The sequence below is a fragment of the Pleurodeles waltl genome, chromosome 6 (genome assembly GCF_031143425.1).
Source record: "Pleurodeles waltl isolate 20211129_DDA chromosome 6, aPleWal1.hap1.20221129, whole genome shotgun sequence".
Taxonomy (NCBI): domain Eukaryota; kingdom Metazoa; phylum Chordata; class Amphibia; order Caudata; family Salamandridae; genus Pleurodeles; species Pleurodeles waltl.
The window spans coordinates 230,179,567-230,202,866 of record NC_090445.1 but is presented as its reverse complement, the minus strand read 5'-3'; the positions used below and the strand labels follow the sequence as shown (position 1 = coordinate 230,202,866).

The 23,300-nt window shown below is 44.6% G+C and overlaps 1 protein-coding gene across 2 annotated transcripts in view; it reads left to right on the top strand.

Moving 5' to 3' along the window:
• The window catches only part of MAP3K14 (mitogen-activated protein kinase kinase kinase 14), a 110,245-nt gene that overhangs the window by 44,084 nt on the left and 42,861 nt on the right, over window positions 1–23,300 (top strand). For both annotated transcript variants that reach the window (XM_069237969.1, XM_069237970.1), the window contains exons 3-9: window positions 721–793; window positions 6,151–6,364; window positions 6,481–7,119; window positions 8,416–8,553; window positions 15,611–15,740; window positions 17,060–17,191; window positions 18,642–18,746. In XM_069237969.1, the coding sequence (XP_069094070.1) occupies window positions 721–793; window positions 6,151–6,364; window positions 6,481–7,119; window positions 8,416–8,553; window positions 15,611–15,740; window positions 17,060–17,191; window positions 18,642–18,746 (1,431 nt within the window). The remainder of the gene's footprint in view (window positions 1–720; window positions 794–6,150; window positions 6,365–6,480; window positions 7,120–8,415; window positions 8,554–15,610; window positions 15,741–17,059; window positions 17,192–18,641; window positions 18,747–23,300) is intronic.

Below are 23,300 nucleotides of genomic sequence, written 5' to 3'. Positions count from 1 at the left end.
AGGTCGCAGCTGAACTTATGGTTTCAGTAGCCACCTCTAATCGCCGGGTGCCTGGTTATTAGATGTAGTTGAGTTGAGTAGCAGGGTCTTTCTACATAATTAAAGCCCACTGGGTCTAGCCAGGCGTGGTGGGCCAGGTGGTGTTGTGGTGCTGGAAGGGCTTCTTCTTTCTAACTGGCTTCTGTTATCTTCATTGGAGGTAGCACTAGTTGGAGAGGGTCAGGTTTGAGAGCAGCTGACTGTCTCCTATTCCGGCCTTGAAGATGCAGAAATAAGATGAATGATTCCCAAAGTGAGCAAATGTAGGTGACGCCTTGGATGCTCAGTGCAAGGTATGCCGTTTGGTGTAGTAGCCGCCTAATTCTGGCTTCTTAGCCTTGTCTTGCAGGGCGATTACATGCCTTCCATGGTGGTGGTGTCAGCAGTATTCCTCATCCCTTACTACATCCACCATAGGCCTGTCTCTCTGGATTTTGGTGGAACAATTAAATTAGCCAGTGAGGGACAGGGAAGATCAAGCACAAGGCGAGGGTAGTGCAGCTGTGCTCCTCCATTTGCAAGATTACTCCACCGTACACGGGCGCGGTTTCTCTCAATGGAAGTGTGTGGTTCTGTGATATCATTTTTCTGGCTGTTTGCATGGTGGGGAGGAACTGTGACTACACAGTCGATGGCAGTCACAAGCTTGTATTTATTACTTTATAACTGTCTTTTACACAGGTGAAAATAACCAGCAGATCTGCCCCAGCTCTTCAGAGCGAGTGCCTTATAGTACCGGCTCCAAACAGTACAGGTGAGCGCTTGGCTTGTGTATCTAAGGGAAGTGACGCAGTGGTCCTAATCCTATTTTTGATACTGCTTGTACAAATGTAATATGTTGAGCAGAGTAACGTGGCATGGGTGGGGCTAAAATGGCTTCTTCCTATTGCACAATGCAGTTCATAAGCTGTTAACACAAACTAGTCTTGGGAAGAGCACAGGTTCCGGCCCAGTGACTGCCTGCTCTGTCTTGTTCAAACTGCTGAATGAATATTTCTTGTTCCAGCAAATACTGCCAACCGATTGCTCTTTTGAGAGACTGAAGGGTGCTATAGACTTCAAATGATGGCGCTAACCCCTTAATCAGGCCAGGGCTACCAAATTAGTCAGTGCAGTTTAACCTGTAAACCCTCTCACTCTTCTTTGATGGTCAGTTCAGAGCACTGACCTCTTCAGATCCTGACCTCACTGAAGTGGTCTGCCCCTGTCTCTTCTACAGGGCATCACCACTGGAAGAGAGTGTGCAGCGCTGGAAGGCGAGGTCGCTTCTGCTACACTGATCACATTCCGCATGCACATCACCAGAGCATTCACTCCTTACAACTGAATGCTAAAGGTACACCGGAAGTCACACCTGTGACGTGAATCCAAGCACTCATCGCTGGTTGATGCATAATTCTACTTAGCTGCCAGACCCACATATAATCTGGGTGAGGTAGTTTGCCGCTGTGGTCCTGAGATTATCCTACTATGGCTTTGCAAACTGAGCGAAGAAGAATCCTTTCCACTCATGACTCTCAGGGTAGAAAGGGTGAGGAGCCCAGGGATCCCCTGGCAGATAGTGTGGGGGACAAGTGCCTATAACTCAGCGGACGGAAATATGTTGTCTGGCCTAGTGCTCGCCTTTAGTAATGAAGTACTTTCCTTTTACACAGTTGAACAAAATACGACACAGTTCATTAGGGCTCCGATATAAGAATGTATATGCAGCTATGATGCCTAAAACATCACACATGCTATGACCCCATCTCTCTCTATTCTAGGAATCTTTATAGTGTCTATAGCGCTTCAAATCTACTCATAGGCACATATTAGCAGAGGTGCAGTTCGCTAGGTCCACACTCATTCAGAGCAGTTTGTAGTTCAGGTCAAGGGATTGTTGTCAGCTTACAGGGGTCACTGTTCCCACCGCAGAACACGGTCTGTATGTCTGCTCGAGTCTGTCCTGTGACCACGCTGTCTTGGTCAGCAGGCTCTTCAGGGCACTTCTCGTTCCAGCTCTCTCAGCACACTTCCTCTGACACAGAGCTGTGGTGAAGGAGCAGCTTCGCCGGCCAGTTTGGTGGGCAGATGTCCAGGGAGATGCAGTCTCCAGAGCAAGATCCAGCAAGCGCTTGTGGTGCAGGTACGGCCTCCACGCTGGTTTAACACAGGTGTTGTGGTTCTTTAGGCAGTTGCCACCTCCAGGCCAGCATTGACTCCTATTTGGGGGTGACATTAAGTCCTTCTTGGTCTTTGCTGGGGGGTCGGCAGCAGTTGCACTGAGCCTTCCGATGCGAGGCAGCAGAGGATGACTTGATGGTCTAATATTGGCACTCAGTTTAGCTCCAGCATATCTCCCAAGATCAGTAAACAACTTCTGGGTGCTCCTCAATGTGGAAACACAGCAGGCTTGTGCAATCTGCTTTCCTGCAGGGCCAGAAACTCACCTTCCCTCTGTGAGCAGGCAGGGAGTCTTGTAGGTGCCAGGCAGATCTGCAACTTCGACATGGAGTTTTGCAGACTTTGTGATGTTGTCTTTACTCTCTGAGACTATCTGTCATGCACACAGCAGACCTGTACTCTGTGGAGAACTTCCTTTCTTGGTTATGGAGAACATGGAACTAGGACTGGAAAGCCTGCTAGTTAGGATCCCACTTTTATACATATTTTCCATATGGGAAATTAATCCCTTGTCAAAAACTTCAGAAGCAATTTGGGGTGGTTATCTTTCAAATGTAATTTCAAGGCTGCTTTCCCTGCACAGCTGTCGGTAAAGTGACATCTCTCACAGCAGGTAGCAACTGGGGTGGCTCCAAGCAAGAGTACTCGGAACATGGGCTCAATGAAATGTGCAGTTGGCTATCATCAGCTTTCCTGAAGTAGTAATTGTAGAAAGACAGAAGGGCCGTCACTACCAAGACACTTCCTCACCTTAAACAACAGAAACGGTACCACCTCCCCTCTACAATCCAAAAGGTGGCATTGCTCTTGAAGAACTAATCAGCCTTCACTAACTAGACCCTCATGGAATTTCTAAAGATAGCCCTGTCTCCATCCTTCTCACTTTAGTTTTTAGGCCTCCACTCTCCAGCCACAGGAATGCAGGCAATAAAGTTCCCCTGTCTGGGAAAGCTCTCCTCACTCTCCATCTTCTACAAGGGCTAAACCGTGGGCATCGAAAATGGATGCCTCTGGCCCCAGTACTCTGACTCGTACAACACACACATACAGCACATACAGACACACTTAACATGCACACAGTATGTGTACTTAAGATTCAGAATTTTACATATTAGTATTAGGTGGGCCCCAGACATACACTAGAGGGGAAGTAGGCCACTCTTGCTGACAAAGAAAAAAAGGTCTGGTCATACAATGAATTCACAAAACGCAGAACGCTGCCACTACTGCTTTATGAAGTGTACCTAGGACATAGACGGTAGGCCATTGGTTACGATGAGGACATGCTTGGTGTGTCCCTGCAGGTTATAGGGTAGGTTTTGGACCTCACATTGTCAGGCTAGGCTTATAGTGTGACACCAGGCGCCAATATATTTGGGATACTAACTTCACATGCAGTTTGGCACTTAAGGCTATCTGTTTACCATGCAGTGGATATTTTTATCCCAGCAGTAGCGCAGAGCACATCAGCACATATAATTGGGGGGGGGGGGGGTCAGAAGAGCACATGCTCCGGAGTAAAAAAAAGCCTTGGTAAACGATGTTTATTTTATTTGATAGTTATGTTGTAGGGTATTTGTAGAGTTCTCTTGCGTACATTATGACTAACAGCCCATGTAGAGACTGACGTTCAGAGGAAACCCATTCAGAGGCTTTTAGACCAAACTGAATTCCATCTGTAGAATTTTGAACCCTGTCCATGGAAAAATATTGAACAGTTTATATGTTACTTTAATCCAAAGTGCTTTGGGTATAACATTTTTTAAATATAAAATCATTACTACCCAGTCAAAATTACTACTGATTTTACCCAACTCTGAATGATTAAAGACTGTCGATCTTGCTGGGATTTGAATCTTCGACCTGAAGATCTCACACAGATCTCATTAGTAAGGGCCCAACTACTGAGCTATAATACCAGCTTATTTGCTGAAAAGGCCAAATAGATCCAAGTAATGCCTAGGTTAGACAAATACTTTGAGAACTTCTGGGAGAATGTTAGAAATGGGATATTTCTTCTTAGGTTGATAGAAGCAGTTTTTAGATACCATTATAATCTAGGATATGAATGACAAATCTGCATCAATCACAGGCCCCAGAGTTCTCTAGGTGTTAACCAATGTAACACAACAGTTTATAGAGGGAGGCTAGGACTTGAATTACTGTACCCAATGTTACCACTTTTTAAAAGGATTTCAGGTTTGGACGGATTTAATTTGATAAACTTTGAACTCTGTTTATGGTGTCCTTTGGCCTCAAGAACCAGAGAAAATTTAGATATGATTGTTAGCCAACTTGCTGCTTTGACGGAACGTAAAGTGGGTATCATGACATTTGTTGAGCACAAACATGGCCCGACTGGCAGCAAGACACTTTGAATTGCATGTAGCATTCACAGAGAAGAAGAAAAGTGAACCAAAGGAAATACTGACTTTTTAACATCTAAAGGACTCTTGCGAACACCTCATGACAACAAATGCTCAGATAGAGCTGTAAGACGGACAACAGGAAACAACATTAAAACAGATGCAAAGACCTAGCCATGAATGAGCTGCACGAACTGATCCATGAAATGGACTGATGGACAGAGCTATGACATTGGCACAGCTGTGAAGGGCTACAAAGAGCTAACCATGACATAAGAAAGACACCAGGGATGATAGATAGCCATGAATTTGTAACACAGCAAGAGTAGTGAAGACCTGTAAGGGGGGAGCCCTAGAAAAAAGCCTTGAAAGTTATTAAATTGATAAATGGGGAGAGATGCAATGCAGAGCACGACACGGGACCCCGCCACCACAGAAGACTAGACAGAGCAGGGCAGAGCATAGTAGAATTAACGGAGAGAAGTTTGAGGACGAGAGAATAAAAAAAGGAAAAGACAAGCTAAATGGTGGAGCAAAGATAATTTAAGTAGAGGAACAAAGAGAACTCCGATGGGGAAGAGAGAGTGAGAAGAGTAGTAAAACCTACATTGAGAAACTGAGATAACAAGATCTGTATTTGCAAGCTAAATAAAAAATAGAGTAAGCTATTCACAGAGTTTCCTCTGCACTATTTGCCTTGCCATTTACCCAGTTTGTGGTTATCCCCAGAAGGCATAGTTTAAACTTTTGGCTGTTCTGTATTTTTTTTTTTTTTTTAAGTTCAAGCTTCCCTGTATCCGCATCTAAAAGCTCTTTATCAACTAAGTCTTGGGATATGTACCGAGTTTACTTGTCTTTAAGCCTGTGTTCTGCATAGATGGCTTAGTACAGTTACATTCAGAAATTAAATTCATACTTTATTTCCCCTTTAGACAGCCAGATTTCAATAAGTAATTCTCTTTCAAGCAGAACTCTACTGTAGACTGGCTTATGGCCAATTACTTATGATTTAACAGTGGCACGCGCAGGCAACTCATTTAACTGTGTTTTCACTATTTGCTACAATAAATAAAGTCTTTGCTAATGAGAATAGAAGCGGTAGTAAGAGTATAGTGATCGTGCGAAGTGCATTTTGTGCAGGCATATCTACTGTCTTGTCATTATTGAAAAATACACTGCAGACGTTACCTAGAAATGATCTTGAACAAGAATTGCACTATTGAAACAGAAAATTGCATTTTATACAGGCTCAAAACATAATAATTAATGAAAACTGCATTACTTCAGTATTATCATAAATCGGACTGCACTGCAGCAGGTCGATGGTGAAGATAGTGCCAACCATGTTGTCTCATCAGTGAAGGTGTCAGCATTTGTGTGATTATGCTGAGACCAGTAGTCGAGACTCACTGAATTTGGGCTTGCCAGTGTTATTTTTTCAGTGGACAACTATGCAGGCGATCTGACAAGATGGACAGTTAAAGAAGGGTTACTAATAGCTGTGATATACATAGTATACCGCTTAGAGGCTCAATCAGTGTTTTCAAAGTATTTCGTAACATTTTCCATTCTACCCGTATAGCTTGTTGGAGAGTTTTGAACACATTCCCAACAATGTGGCAAATGCAACGGAGGGAAAAATGTCACCTGCTGCCTGGAAATCCAGGAGCCACAATAAAGCCAAGAAGAAGAGGCGCAAAAAAGCATCAAAGGTCCATTTGCAAGTGGTTAAGCAACCTGAAACCCGACCTGCCAAAACTCCTGAGCAGGAGAGCTGCCCTCCGATACCAGTCCAGGTAAGAACTAATTTCATTGGGTCTAAGGAGCGACAGGTCATCTTTTGTTCGCAACGTGAATATAAGTGTTCAGTAGAATCTAAACCGTTGCTGTTGTTTTTCTTCTGTGCTCGCAGGAAGATGAACCTTGGAACAGCACATTTTACAACAGCAGAACCTTGTGGCTGACTGGGTCTCTGAAAGAGCCTTCTGGCACCCAGTTTAATGCTGCAAAAGATGGAAAAATCCTACAAACAGACCAGCTGGCCACAGCTTCAGAGAAAAGAATTAAAGAGCTTCACAAGTTGATAAGCCCGAGTCAGTACTTTTACCACGTTGGTGTTGTAGGAAAGCTTCACGATCGTGGAGATGTTCTTCCTCAGCCAGAGACCACACACCCCGATCCCTGTACCTTGCAGCACTCTTCATTCTTAAACCCCAAACTTTCTCCACTTGAAGACTTCTTGCATTATCAGTCCCAAAGTAATGCATCCTTGAAGTTATTCCTGGATGACCCAACTTGTTCCATCGAGGAGTATCACCTCTCTGGTCTGAAGCTAGAGCACTGTGTTCAGAAATATGGCGATTCACCCAGTCACACTGTTTCCGACAACCTTTCTGTGGAAGAATGCACTGTGGATGCCTTGAAAGGAAGTGTGAGCCTCGGGGAACCTAACAACCTGACAGGCTTGGCCAAGACCTGGCGTGAGTGCGAGCATCGTACTTGTGGTTATGATCAGGATGACAGCGTGAACGAAGGCGTCATCCTTTCAGAGGTAAGAACACAATCCAATGGTCATGAAACTGGTAGAGAGTTACAGCCTAATGCTACAGAAAAAAAGACACCCCTTCATTTCATCAAATGACACCTCATTTCTCAAAGATAGGGCCTATACAGGAATCTTGAAAATGACTGCGGAAGCTCATATGAAAAGCACAAATATGCACATCAATGAATGCTTCGTCGCATCGATGTCAAATGGACATAAATATCGCCAAAACGCCTTTGTAAAGAATGTAATTTTCCAGATAACGTCCCTGAAAAGCTTTCACTTTACTTATCCATTACTACTTTTTGGGGTCTAACAGTCTTCAGTTTTCGATGTGAAATGGCAAGCTGTCCATTCTGGAAGCATAGTAACGCCGTGCTGCATGGTTTTTTTTTTTTCTCGAAGCGGTTTTATTCCTGCATTCAGACTTGTGCTCCTTTTAAACAACCCTCGGCCAAGATTTCCTTTTAATACAAAAGGGCATTTCTCTGGTATCACCGGTGGCTTGTTTTCCAAAAGACACTGTGTATAACTGCACGCCCACTGCACTTCTTTGTACAATTGCCTTGTAGTGGCTAGAAAGCTTGAAGGATTTTTAAGCTCCAGGGTCTTCTAGACACAAGAAGCAAATGGGTACGTTTGCTGACATTGTGAGTAGGGTGGAATTATCATAAATAATGAGTTCGTGCATATAACAGGCCTTATATTCTGCACTTAATTGTTTTTCTCACAAATATCTTCCGTACGCTTCTAGATAGTTACGATTCCTCGTTTCTGACTGTGATGCTTCTCTCCCATATGGCTCTAGTTGCATATTCTATATATTTCCAAAGCCTCTGGTCATTCCTCATACCTCAGTCCCCAAGCCCAGGTTGTCTCATGATTCCCATCATACGCCCTGTCATTCAGTTCACTGAAGTAATTTGGTGCCCCCTCTAGATACCTATGATTCGCTCTGATTGCTTTCCCCAGGTGCCCCAGTTATATTTTGCTTCCACCACATACAGCTGGTTGGATATTTGTTTCGGATGAGCGCTAAAGTGCTGACAGGTCTCCAGTGCTACTACCCATACCTCTGATTGTTTGGTTCCCTTCTCCACACACTAAAAACCTCTGGTGAGTTGGCGTCTCTTGTGTGACACACGACTTAGGCTCCCACACGTCTGATTGGCTCTCACACACGTGCCTCCTATTCGTTGTCAGACTTCCCTCTTGTCCACCTTTTTCTCATAATCCAAGATGCTTCTGCTGGCATCGGTCGTTAAATGTTTTTTTTTTCCCTTCATGTTACTTTATTCATAGAAGCTGCAGCCTGTCGATTACGAGTACCGAGAGGACATCCAGTGGTCGAAGTTTCCAGAGATCTTAGGATCTGGTTCTTTTGGTGACGTGTACAAAGTGAAGGACACAACCACAGGATTCCAGTGTGCTGCAAAAAAGGTATGGCTGTACTTTCACTGTGGCAGACAGGTAGGCCTGTGCTCCAAAGTAGAATATAATCGTACTGCTGTATCCTTTCTTGACGTTACTGCCAGGCACAGGCATGTTGTGAAAAGAGACGCGTTCCCTTTTAGCACGCAGCCTAGAACTAAAATGGAGCATTTATAGAAGACGGTCTAGATTGCACACTTTATTTGCATTGCAAGGTTACATTACGACACTCGTACAGTCCACAAAATGAGAAAAAAACCTGCAAAAGAAAGCGAAAAAACAAATGGATGCGTGATGAAGAGTTAACATCTCCCTGAATAAGACACGCATGGTATAAAATAAATGGAGTCCTCTTTTAAGATTAGTAAACTAGAGTGAATTTCTTTCTTTTTTCAGCCATTGAGTCCACTTGATAGAATACATAACTGAACCAGTACTCCTAAGACATGTTGGTATAGAGTACACCAGGGCAATAAGATGGATACCTGCAGGACTATCGAGATTGGTCTTTTCACAAAAGTTGGCTGGTTGTACTAATTTTACTTTATCCTGCTACTCAGTGTTGCAGGTAGGACTTTCCTGTAATTCTGGACAAGTTCAGCTCTATGTAAAATATGCCTTAACTTATGAAACAGTAAGGGCATTACACACGACAACTTCTACGTAAGCGTTGCCTTTGGATTTACATACCCTTAATCGGGATTACTGTTCCTAAAGAACTTTTTTTTACAACGTGCCCAGGTCATCTCAGTTCCAAATACAACCCTCCACCCAAAGTCACCTGAAAGAAGTTACTTAATGATCTCTGAAAGCAGCAACCAGCTGTCAGGAAATGACTCTGTGCTTACAAGACTGCACATCATCATAAATGCCTAAACTAAATGTTCGATGGCATCTGTCGCTGTAGATACGCATGTTCTGCAATAGCTCGCCATCTGGTGTTGGGCCGGAGTGTTACAAGTTGTTTTTCTTCGAAGAAGTCTTTCGAGTCACGGGACCGAGTGACTCCTCCTTTTGTCTCCATTGCGCATGGGCGTCGACTCCATCTTCGATCGTTTTTTTTCCGCCATCGGGTTCGGACGTGTTCCTGTCGCTCCGAGTTTCGGAACGGAAAATTAGCTAATTTCGGAAGATTTTCGTCGGTATTGTTGCGTTCGGGATCGGCGTACTTAGATTCCACACCGCATCGAAGATCGAAGAGCTCCGGTGCCCTTCGGGGTAGTTTTTCGATCCTCCGTCGGGGCCTGGTCGGCCCGACCGCGTGCTGAAGAACGCCGATGGAACGGACCCCGTTCCGTTTCTGCCCCAAATGCCACAATAAATACCCCTACACAGACCAACACTTGGTCTGCAACCTGTGCCTGTCACCTGAGCACAGCGAAGACACCTGCGAGGCCTGTCGTGCGTTCCGGTCCCGAAAAACACTCCGAGACCGTCGAGCCAGAAGACTTCAAATGGCGTCCGCACCGACAGCCCAACGGGAGTTCGAGGAACAGGAAGAAGAAGGTACCTTCTCGATCCAAGACTCAGACTCCGAAGGATTCGACGATACACAAACCGTGAGTAAGACGTCGAAAACCACACAAAGAAACATTTACAAGGCCCAGGGGACGCCACTGCCACCAGGCCATGGCTCGACCCATAAATTCGGTGACCGACCGTCGGCACCGAAAAAGGCCCAAACAGTGCCGAGATCGTCCGACTCCGGTCGAGACACCGGCACGCAGCCTTCTCGGGACCGAGAAAGTGCTGGAGACAAGCCTCGACACCGAGATGCCGGTGTGGACACGGCTCGACGCCGAGACAGCGGCACCGAAACAGATCGACGCCGAGAGGTTTCGGCCCCGAAAAGGAAAAAAGTCACCTCGGAGCCGAAAAAACACGCAGACAAAGTTTCGAAGCCGAAACAAACTGCAAGCGACCCAGCTTCAGGCTCTTATACAGAAGAGCACTCGCTAACCTCCCAAATGCAAAAGCATAGGTTTGAGGAAGAGCTACAAGCAACTGATGTGGACCATACGCAAAAGCGTATCTTCATTCAGCAGGGGACAGGAAAAATAAGCACCCTTCCCCCCATTAGGAGAAAGAGAAGGTTGGAGTTCCAGACGGAACAAGCACCACAACCAAAAGTGGTGAAAAGAGTTACACCACCACCCTCTCCTCCGCCCGTGATTAACGTTTCACCAGCACAAACTCCGTCACACTCCCCAGCTCACACCACCATGAGCCAGGGTGACCAAGATCAGGACGCATGGGACCTATACGACGCCCCAGTGTCAGATAACAGCCCGGAGGCATACCCTACAAAGCCATCTCCACCAGAAGACAGCACCGCGTACTCTCAGGTGGTGGCTAGAGCAGCACAATTTCACAACGTAAGCCTCCACTCAGAACAGGTCGAGGATGATTTCTTGTTCAACACACTCTCCTCCACCCACAGCTCCTACCAAAGCCTGCCTATGCTCCCTGGTATGCTCCGGCACGCAAAAGACATATTTAAGGAGCCAGTCAAAAGTAGGGCAATCACACCAAGGGTGGAAAAAAAGTATAAGCCGCCTCCTACGGACCCGGTTTTCATCACTACACAGCTGCCACCAGACTCTGTTGTTGTAGGAGCAGCTAGGAAAAGGGCCAACTCTCACACATCTGGAGATGCACCACCCCCAGATAAAGAAAGCCGCAAGTTCGATGCAGCTGGTAAAAGAGTCGCAGCACAAGCTGCAAACCAGTGGCGCATCGCAAACTCCCAGGCACTACTTGCGCGCTATGACAGAGCCCACTGGGACGAGATGCAACATCTCATTGAACATCTGCCCAAGGACTTCCAAAATAGGGCAAAACAAGTGGTTGAGGAGGGACAGACCATCTCCAACAACCAGATACGTTCCTCCATGGACGCTGCAGATACAGCTGCACGGACAATTAATACATCTGTAACTATCAGAAGGCATGCATGGCTCCGAACATCTGGATTTAAACCAGAGATTCAACAAGCAGTTCTCAATATGCCTTTTAATGAAAAAGAACTGTTCGGTCCAGAAGTGGACACAGCAATTGAGAAACTCAAAAAGGATACGGACACTGCCAAAGCCATGGGCGCACTCTACTCCCCGCAGAGCAGAGGGAATTACAGCACATTCCGTAAAACGCCCTTTCGAGGGGGGTTTCGGGGTCAAAGCACACAAGCCAGCACCTCACAAGCAACACCGTCCACTTACCAGGGACAGTATAGAGGAGGTTTTCGGGGACAATATAGAGGAGGGCAATTCCCTAGAAATAGAGGGAGATTTCAAAGCCCCAAAACCCCTACTACTAAACAATGACTCACATGTCACTCACCCCCTCCACACAACACCAGTGGGGGGAAGAATAGGTCATTATTACAAAGCATGGGAGGAAATCACTACAGACACTTGGGTTCTAGCAATTATCCAACATGGTTATTGCATAGAATTTCTACAATTCCCTCCAAACATACCACCAAAAGCAGAAAATTTAACAACACACCATTCCAATCTCCTGGAGATAGAAGTGCAGGCACTATTGCAAAAGAATGCGATCGAATTAGTGCCAAACACACAAATAAACACAGGAGTTTACTCACTGTACTTTCTGATACCAAAGAAGGACAAAACGCTGAGACCAATCCTAGACCTCAGAGTAGTGAACACTTTCATCAAATCAGACCACTTCCACATGGTCACACTACAAGAAGTATTGCCATTGCTAAAACTGCAAGACTACATGGCAACTTTAGACCTCAAGGATGCTTATTTCCATATACCAATACACCCATCGCACAGGAAATACCTAAGGTTTGTATTCAAAGGAATACATTACCAATTCAAGGTACTGCCTTTCGGATTAACAACCGCACCAAGAGTCTTTACCAAATGTCTAGCAGTAGTCGCAGCGCACATAAGAAGGCAGCAAATACATGTGTTCCCATATCTAGACGACTGGCTAATCAAGGCCCATTCGTTAATAGAGTGCTCAAATCACACAAATCATATCATACAAACCCTCTTCAAACTAGGGTTCACCGTCAATTTCACAAAATCCAAAATTCTGCCACGCAAGGTACAACAATACCTGGGAGCCATAATAGACACATCAAAAGGAGTAGCCACTCCAAGTCCACAAAGAATTCAACATTTCAACACCATCATACAACGCATGTATCCAACACAAAAGATACAGGCAAAGATGGTATTACAACTCCTAGGCATGATGTCATCATGCATAGCCATTGTCCCAAACGCAAGACTGCACATGAGGCCCTTACAACAATGCCTAGCATCACAGTGGTCTCAAGCACAGGGTCACCTTCTAGATCTGGTGTTAATAGACCGCCAAACTTACCTCTCGCTTCTGTGGTGGAACAACATAAATTTAAACAAGGGGCGGCCTTTCCAAGACCCAGTGCCACAATACGTAATAACAACAGATGCTTCCATGACAGGGTGGGGAGCACACCTCGATCAACACAGCATACAAGGACAATGGAACGTACATCAAACAAAACTGCATATCAATCACCTAGAACTTCTAGCAGTTTTTCAAGCACTAAAAGCTTTCCAACCAATAATAGTTCACAAATACATTCTCGTCAAAACAGACAACATAACAACAATGTATTATCTAAACAAGCAGGGAGGGACGCACTCCACGCAGTTAAGCCTGCTAGCACAAAAAAATTGGCATTGGGCAATTCACAACCAAATTCGCCTAATTGCACAGTTTATACCAGGGATGCAAAATCAACTCGCAGACAATCTCTCTCGAGATCACCAACAGGTCCACGAATGGGAAATTCACCCCCAAATTCTGAACACTTATTTCAAACTCTGGGGAACACCTCAGATAGACTTGTTTGCGACAAGGGAGAACGCAAAATGCCAAAACTTCGCATCCAGATACCCACACAAACAATCCCAAGGCAATGCCCTATGGATGAACTGGTCAGGGATATTTGCTTACGCTTTTCCTCCTCTCCCTCTCCTTCCTTACCTGGTAAACAAACTCAGTCAAAGCAAACTCAAACTCATATTGATAGCACCAACTTGGGCAAGGCAACCCTGGTACACAACGCTGCTAGACCTATCAGTGGTACCCTGCATCAAATTGCCCAACAGGCCAGATCTGTTGACACAGCACAACCAAAAGATCAGACACCCAGATCCAGCATCGCTGAATCTAGCAATCTGGCTCCTGAAATCCTAGAATTCGGGCACTTACAACTTACCCAAGAATGTATGGAAGTCATAAAACAAGCAAGAAGGCCATCCACCAGGCACTGCTATGCAAGTAAATGGAAGAGGTTTGTTTGCTACTGCCATATTAATCAAATACAACCATTACACACAACTCCAGAACATGTAGTGGGTTACTTGCTTCACTTACAAAAATCTAACCTAGCTTTCTCTTCCATTAAGATTCACCTTGCAGCAATATCTGCATACCTGCAGACTACCTATTCAACTTCCCTATATAAAATACCAGTCATTAAAGCATTCATGGAGGGCCTTAGGAGAATTATACCACCAAGAACACTACCTGTTCCTTCATGGAACCTAAATGTTGTCCTAACTAGACTTATGGGTCCACCTTTTGAACCCATGCACTCCTGCGACATACAGTTCCTAACCTGGAAGGTGGCATTTCTCATCGCCATTACTTCCCTGAGAAGAGTAAGCGAGATTCAGGCGTTTACTATACAGGAACCTTTTATACAACTACACAAAAATAAAGTCGTCCTAAGGACCAATCCTAAATTTTTGCCAAAGGTTATTTCACCGTTCCATCTAAATCAAACAGTGGAACTTCCAGTGTTCTTTCCACAGCCAGATACCGTAGCTGAAAGGGCACTACATACATTAGATGTCAAAAGAGCATTGATGTATTACATTGACAGAACAAAGAACATCAGAAAGACTAAACAACTCTTTATTGCATTTCAAAAACCTCATGCAGGAAACCCAATTTCAAAACAAGGTATAGCCAGATGGATAGTTAAATGCATCCAAATCTGCTACCTTAAAGCTAAACGACAGCTGCCCATTACACCAAGGGCACACTCAACCAGAAAGAAAGGTGCTACCATGGCCTTTCTAGGAAACATCCCAATGCAAGAAATATGTAAGGCAGCCACATGGTCTACGCCTCACACATTCACCAAGCACTACTGTGTAAACGTGTTATCCGCACAACAAGCCACAGTAGGTCAAGCCGTATTAAGGACATTATTCCAGACTACTTCCACTCCTACAGGCTGATCCACCGCTTTTGGGGAAATAACTGCTTACTAGTCTATGCAGAACATGCGTATCTACAGCGACAGATGCCATCGAACTGAAAATGTCACTTACCCAGTGTACATCTGTTCGTGGCATCAGTCGCAGTAGATTCGCATGTGCCCACCCGCCTCCCCGGGAGCCTGTAGCAGTTTGGAAGTTACCTTCAATTATTTATATATGTATCATCTCAACCTTAAATAGGTGCATACTTAGTCACTCCATTGCATGGGCACTATTACTACAATTCAACTCCTACCTCACCCTCTGCGGGGGAAAAACAATCGAAGATGGAGTCGACGCCCATGCGCAATGGAGACAAAAGGAGGAGTCACTCGGTCCCGTGACTCGAAAGACTTCTTCGAAGAAAAACAACTTGTAACACTCCGGCCCAACACCAGATGGCGAGCTATTGCAGAACATGCGAATCTACTGCGACTGATGCCACGAACAGATGTACACTGGGTAAGTGACATTTTCATTACCTAAAGACTCAAAAGTTAACAATAGTATTCTCCCTCTCGTAAGAGAATATTTTAGGTATGGAAACTATCTTAAAGGTTCCCTGCTAAAGACCTTGCTTGACATAACTATGTACATTCTGTGCAGAGGCCTCACACTTCACGTGATTCCAGTATTTTATCTTTATTTCAGATCCTTGAAGCGCGGTTGCTCTGTGTAGCATTGCCTTGCACACTACTTTATTTGCTATCTTCACTTTTTTGGAGACCCGTTAAAACAGACTATATGATTAACTTTTTTTTCCTTTTTAGATTCATGTCAGTCGTTTTCGTGCAGAGGAGTTGACGACATGTACAGGATTGACAGTGCCTCAGGTGGTCCCAGTGTATGGAGCCGTGAAGGAGGGTCACTGGATCACTATTTTTATGAAGCTACTCGAAGGTGAGTGAAGCCTAGAGAATACTAAATGTGGGACTCATGAAAGTGCAGAATCCTTGGGTGTGGTTAACCTAGCAACACTTCATCACTAGAGTGAGCGCTGCAGAGAAGAGGAATAGAGGCCAAGCTACCCTGGGTTCGAATTAAAAACAAAAACAAGAGAAATGTATTTAGAATGGGGTGAAAGATGTATAATAACAATCTGTCTGCTCCCACTTAGTTGCTAGAAATTAAGAGAACACGGCACCAATTAAGATTGTTTTACTCTGTTTTTATACATTTGAAGTAAAAGGTAGTTCTCAGTTTTTATGATAATGTTTAAATAATTGGAACTATATTTTAATATTAGATTGTGATGTTTTGTTAGTATTTGTCCAGTTGTTGTAACAAGAAATCCATGCTAATGAACAGCTTGTTTTGACCTTTATTGCCTTCTGTAGTATCATTCGTTTTTTCCATTCTGTATTAATAGTCGTTGAGATGATACTGCACTTTGTAAAGCTCTGGTTTATGCTTTGTACCTCAGTGTTGGCAACTTAAGTAGATTAAAGGAACATACTTGTCACATGATCCCCCATATGTGGCAGAGCAGAGAGCATTAAGTAATTGTACAAGACACTGGGTAATTTGCAGCTGCTCATACAGGTTACCTCCTGGTCTGCATATCTAGCGCTTGTAGCGATAGAACTTCCTGAACTAGTGCTGTTCTGTGTGTACTCAGTTGAGCTGAGCCACACTCCCCTCCTCTTGGTTTACAGAGTGGGAATCCACCATAAAGAACTGTCTCCACACAATCTATAGACTGGAGAAATGAGCTTCCTAACTAGCTTCAGTTTTGGGGATCATAAGTGTGCTGTGCTGTTTAATTTTACATTTCCATCAAACTGAATATTTTTATTTCACTGTCTGTGATTAGAGCACCAGAGACCCCTTTATTGCTGTAGTGAACACAATGATGGTAAGAGACACTGAATAAGAGCCATGAACAGAGGCCAAATACAGGAGGACATTCCAGAAACAACCTACCTTAATTAATATGTTTCGATCCGGAAAAGTACAGCTGGAGATAGATCCTTCTCCTACCTAGCAGCCTGGACATGGAACACACTACCCCTCAAGTTCAGGCAGATTGCATCACTAAAGCAGCTCAGGAAGGACCTCAAGACCTGGCTCTTCCTACATTCAGCACCTTGAGACCCAATGGGTGGTTAGCCACGCTTTACAAATCCATGATTGATTGACGTTTGGTGGGACGCTGTTGATCTTTCGATGGTTTAACAGGTAGAAGTTTCATTTTCTGACTTTTCATACTTTCATTTTAGGTGGTTCAGTGGGTCAGCTGATTCAGCAGAGAGGCTACCTACCCGAAGACCTGACCCTGCATTATATGAGCCAGGTGCTGGCGGGACTGGAACACCTCCACGTTCACAATATTCTCCATGGAGATGTGAAAGGTACAGTACAAACAGAAGAGGATTGAACCTTATTTAGCTCAAGTAAGCGGTCCAAACAGTTTGACAACACCTGATGGAAGATTTAGTTTTGATTTGCTTTGAAATTAACATCCCCAAACATCGCACATTGTTATTTTTTAAGTGACTGCCATGTGGTTCCAGTCTTGTCCACCTAAAGTCTGTCCCTTGAACTACAAGAACTGGCTCGTCCCAGAGTGGTATTACCTTACATATCAGTCCAACTGTGCCCTGCTTCTTGGTTAGTCAACCTACTACCAGCTCCTGAAGCCTTTTCTCACACTCTTGACGCACCATCCTACATGTAGGATCATTTGCAACTAATTTAACCCTGTCCACTTAACTGCGTCAACCATAGAGTCTACAGAATTTGGAGACGCTAAGCTCCTTTTTAGAGGAAGTACTAAATACTGAGAACACCATGCCAGTGAATTTCTTCTGCTATAGGGATGCTTTGGTGCAGTTAATTCCACTAGTCTGTTTTACTTCTCCAGTAACCAGACAGTTTTCAGTTATTGAGCAACTTGAAATCAAACTGCTAGACTTTTTCTCCAAAACTTGCATCTTCCCTTCCCCCCAGCTGTTGTTACCCACTACTGATGTCTTAGACTCTAACACGTATTAGGAGTCACCATAAACCGGTTTGTTTTGGAATTCACTATTATAAACCACCTTTTTTGTCTTTTCACTCATTTTATTAAAGAATAACCTAATTTCCTGTCATTGGGCCTACTTCACTGTCCCACCACCACACCAATTACTAGCACCATCCACAACCTAACTTTCCAACTGTTCTTGCGCCCAGTTATCCAAGTTGAGTAGTAAAGAGTAAGAAATGAATGAAACTCCAAAGAGGGTCTGGTATTGGCGCACCAGTATGAAGGGAGCAGAATGTAAGTGGAGTGATTAGGCTGAATAACGGCAAAGGGGCTCTGCCTGGATCTTTTCATTAACAGAATTGTTAGGTCTGTAGAAACTCACAACTCATTTGATATAAGAATTGGAGCGCACAGCTTCTAAAAAGGCCCTCACGTGACCCCCATAGCTGCTACTGCTCCCGTGTTTTATAAAGTATTATTTGTTATATTTACTATTTTCTTTTTGGATGGGGTGTATGGCCTAATAACATTGCAGTTTTATTCTTTTTCTCACTAAAAACTGAAAGAGGAAGCGTCGATGCCAGATAATACTGGGTGTCTTTTTATTTTTGCAACTGTTTGTGCTGTGAATACTTCCCCTCGTACTTTCACTGCTTCTCTGCCTGCCTCTTGCGTAAAATACTACCTTAAAAGGATGAGTGCCCTGAGTCATGTTCTCTTGCCTACTGGGTAAGGGCCTCTCCTTCTGCAGTTGAAAACTGGAGCAGCGATGAGCAAGACAGTCTGTTTGGCAGCAGGAGCCGTGACCTCTTTCTTTTCTGTTTTGTTCACAGCGGACAACATCCTGCTCTCTGGGGATGGAAATCAGGTGTTTCTTTGTGACTTTGGGCACTCTGCTCATCTTTCTCCAGACCACTTGGGAAATTCCTTGGTGACAGGTAAACCTTTCTAGAGACAAATTATTTTATTTACAATGTTATCCATGTACCCTATGGATATATCAAAAACCTTTGCATTTATTACATAATATGGTAGGTCTTCATTGTAACAGTAATTTCAACCTATATTACTCAATGCTGTAGTAACTGTTCGGCCTACACTGTTACACTGGTAGTGTGTTGCTTTATAGTTAGAATCTGTTACTTTCTGAAGTAAATGGCTGAAGCAAGTTTCTAGTAGCTTCCTTTTGTAGGAAAGTACCATCTTGCCTGGCATGTTACCCCCATTTTTCACTGTATATATGTTGTTTTAGTTGTATGTGTCACTGGGACCCTGGTAACCCAGGGCCCCAGTGCTCATAAGTGTGCCTGAATGTGTTACCTGTGTAGTGACTAACTGTCTCACTGAGGCTCTGCTAATCAGAACCTCAGTGGTTATGCTCTCTCATTTCTTTCCAAATTGTCACTGACAGGCTAGTGACCATTTTTACCAATTTACATTGGCTTACTGGAACACCCTTATAATTCCCTAGTATATGGTACTGAGGTACCCAGGGTATTGGGGTTCCAGGAGATCCCTATGGGCTGCAGCATTTCTTTTGCCACCCATAGGGAGCTCTGACAATTCTTACACAGGCCTGCCACTGCAGCCTGAGTGAAATAACGTCCACGTTTTTTCACAGCCATTTTACACTGCACTTAAGTAACTTATAAGTCACCTATATGTCTAACCTTTACCTGGTAAAGGTTAGGTGCAAAGTTACTTAGTGTGAGGGCACCCTGGCACTAGCCAAGGTGCCCCCACATTGTTCAGAGCCAATTCACTGAACTTTGTGAGTGCGGGGACACCATTACACGCGTGCACATAGGTCACTACCTATATGTAGCTTCACCATGGTAACTCCGAATATGGCCATGTAACATGTCTATGATCATGGAATTGCCCCCTCTATGCCATCCTGGCATTGTTGGTACAATTCCATGATCCCAGTGGTCTGTAGCACAGACCCTGGTACTGCCAGACTGCCCTTCCTGGGGTTTCACTGCAGCTGCTGCTGCTGCCAACCCCTCAGACAGGCAGCTGCCCTCCTGGGGTCCAGCCAGGCCTGGCCCAGGATGGCAGAACAAAGAACTTCCTCTGAGAGAGGGTGTGACACCCTCTCGCTTTGGAAAATGGTGTGAAGGCAGGGGAGGAGTAGCCTCCCCCAGCCTCTGGAAATGCTTTGTTGGGCACAGATGTGCCCAATTCTGCATAAGCCAGTCTACACCGGTTCAGGGACCCCTTAGCCCCTGCTCTGGCGCGAAACTGGACAAAGGAAAGGGGAGTGACCACTCCCCTGACCTGCACCTCCCCTGGGAGGTGTCCAGAGCTCCTCCAGTGTGCTCCAGACCTCTGCCATCTTGGAAACAGAGGTGCTGCTGGCACACTGGACTGCTCTGAGTGGCCAGTGCCACCAGGTGACGTCAGAGACTCCAGCTGATAGGCTCCTTCAGGTGTTAGTAGCCTTTCCTCTCTCCTAGGTAGCCAAACCCTCTTTTCTGGCTATTTAGGGTCTCTGTCTCTGGGGAAACTTTAGATAACGAATGCATGAGCTCAGCCGAGTTCCTCTGCATCTCCCTCTTCACCTTCTGATAAGGAATCGACCGCTGACCGCGCTGGAAGCCTGCAAACCTGCAACATAGTAGCAAAGACGACTACTGCAACTCTGTAACGCTGATCCTGCCGCCTTCTCGACTGTTTTCCTGCTTGTGCATGCTGTGGGGGTACTCTGCCTCCTCTCTGCACCAGAAGCTCCGAAGAAATCTCCCGTGGGTCGACGGAATCTTCCCCCTGCAACCGCAGGCACCAAAAAGCTGCATTACCGGTCCCTTGGGTCTCCTCTCAGCACGACGAGCGAGGTCCCTCGAATCCAGCGACGCTGCCCAAGTGACCCACACAGTCCAGTGACTCTTCAGCCCAAGTTTGGTGGAGGTAAGTCCTTGCCTCACCTCGCTGGGCTGCATTGCTGGGAACCGCGACTTTGCAGCTACTCCGGCCCCTGTGCACTTCCGGCGGAAATCCTTCGTGCACAGCCAAGCCTGGGTCCACGGCACTCTAACCTGCATTGCACAACTTTCTAAGTTGGTCTCCGGCGACGTGGGACTCCTTTGTGCAACTTCGGCGAGCACCGTTTCACGCATCCTCGTAGTGCCTGTTTCTGGCACTTCTCCGGGTGCTACCTGCTTCAGTGAGGGCTCTTTGTCTTGCTCGACGTCCCCTCTCTCTGCAGGTCCAATTTGCGACCTCCTGGTCCCTCCTGGGCCCCAGCAGCGTCCAAAAACGCCAAACGCACGATTTGCGTGTAGCAAGGCTTGTTGGCGTCCTTCCGGCGGGAAAACACTTCTGCACGACTCTCCAAGGCGAGAGGGATCCGTCCACCAAAGGGGAAGTCTCTAGCCCTTTTTGTTCCTGCAGAAACCTCAGCTTCTTCTGTCCAGTCGAAGCTTCTTTGCACCCGCAGCTGGCATTTCCTGGGCATCTGCCCATCTCCGACTTGCTTGTGACTTTTGGACTTGGTCCCCTTGTTCCACAGGTACCCTAGATTGGAAATCCACAGTTGTTGCATTGCTGGTTTGTGTCTTTCCTGCATTATTCCTCTAACACGACTCTTTTGTCCTTAGGGGAACTTTAGTGCACTTTGCACTCACTTTTCAGGGTCTTGGGGAGGGTTATTTTGCTAACTCTCACTATTTTCTAATAGTCCCAGCGACCCTCTACAAGGTCACATAGGTTTGGGGTCCATTCGTGGTTCGCATTCCACTTCTGGAGTATATGGTTTGTGTTGCCCCTATCCCTATGTTTCCCCATTGCATCCTATTGTAACTATACATTGTTTGCACTGTTTTCTAAGACTATACTGCATATTTTTGCTATTGTGTATATATATCTTGTGTATATTTCCTATCCTCTCACTGAGGGTACACTCTAAGATACTTTGGCATATTGTCATAAAAATAAAGTACCTTTATTTTTAGTATAACTGTGTATTGTGTTTTCTTATGATATTGTGCATATGACACTAAGTGGTACTGTAGTAGCTTCACACGTCTCCTAGTTCAGCCTAAGCTGCTCTGCTAAGCTACCATTATCTATCAGCCTAAGCTGCTAGACACCCTATACACTAATAAGGGATAACTGGGCCTGGTGCAAGGTGCAAGTACCCCTTGGTACTCACTACCAGCCAGTCCAGCCTCCTACACCTTTTGCATATTTATATGGCGATGTTGCTAGACCAGTGATTGTATGATGAGATGGAAATAATAAGGATAGGATGAACTGGAGATATTGGTCAAGCAGATGTACAAAATGGAAGCATAATGCCAACTATTCTATGATAACATGGAAAGAATAACCTAATGTATGCATGATGAGGTGGAAACAGTAAAAGTAGTCTACTGGAAACCACAAGTCACTGATTGTATGATGAGCAGGAAACAACCATTTAGCACTTACATGATAAGATGAAAACGTTAATCAAGTATTTAGACTATGAGAGCCAAACAATAAGACAGCAGTTTAACAAGATAGAAGCAAGCTACTGGTTATGTAGCGAGTTGGACATTTGCAGGATGGACCATTGCAGAATGCGATGGACACTATGGAGGCCGTGAAAAATCATAAAAATGTTAATAGACCGGCAGGTCGAGTAACTTGAATAATATACTCGACCTAACTGTAATGTACTTGACCCGTAAACTGGTCTCAAATTGTGTGATCCAAGGCGAATAGTTTACAGTCACCTTTATCTTCATTCCCACATATGATTCCACCTTCAAGTATGTGAGCTGAGCATTTCTGCAGTACAAAAAAACTATTTTGTTTGATTAAGTAGACTAAAGTTTGATGTATGCATCACAAGAATCTAGCCCACATATAGGGGACACATGACCCATGACTTCTTTTAGTTTACTAACAGCATTGCCATCAGGTCAGGAGTGTTTGGTTAAACACTGAGATTTAATCAATATATTACTAAACCATGGTGTGGTAGCATATTGTCATCTACACAGTAAATTTCCAAGAAATGTCCAAAAACCTCTCCACTAAATTGCAGCTTTATTGATAAAACTATATAGTGTATTAACAATCTGTAAAAATTAGGTTTCAGAAAATATATCCTTTGACATCAACACGTAAAGTATTCTGATTTGTTTTTATCCTAGTAAACTATTTTTTTCATCACACAGAAATATAAAAAATGGGCTTTCACAACTACTGAAATATATTTTGAAATGTTTGCACCCTATATCCTTTTATTTTACATTCTAAACAGAAGGTCACACAGTTCACCTTACTAAGTCCTGGAACTCTGCAGTCAGAAGGAAAATTAATTGTAAGACAAACTGTCTTTTGACTTCAGTCTTGACACAGTGCAAATGTGACATAAGAACAAGATTTAAAGGCATCTTTTAGTGCCCCTCCATTTCTCAACTGAACAGAACACATATTCTTTGTCTACTCGCCACAAGGGGCAAGTAAGTCCTAAAAGTAGCACAACCTGATCAAATAAGACT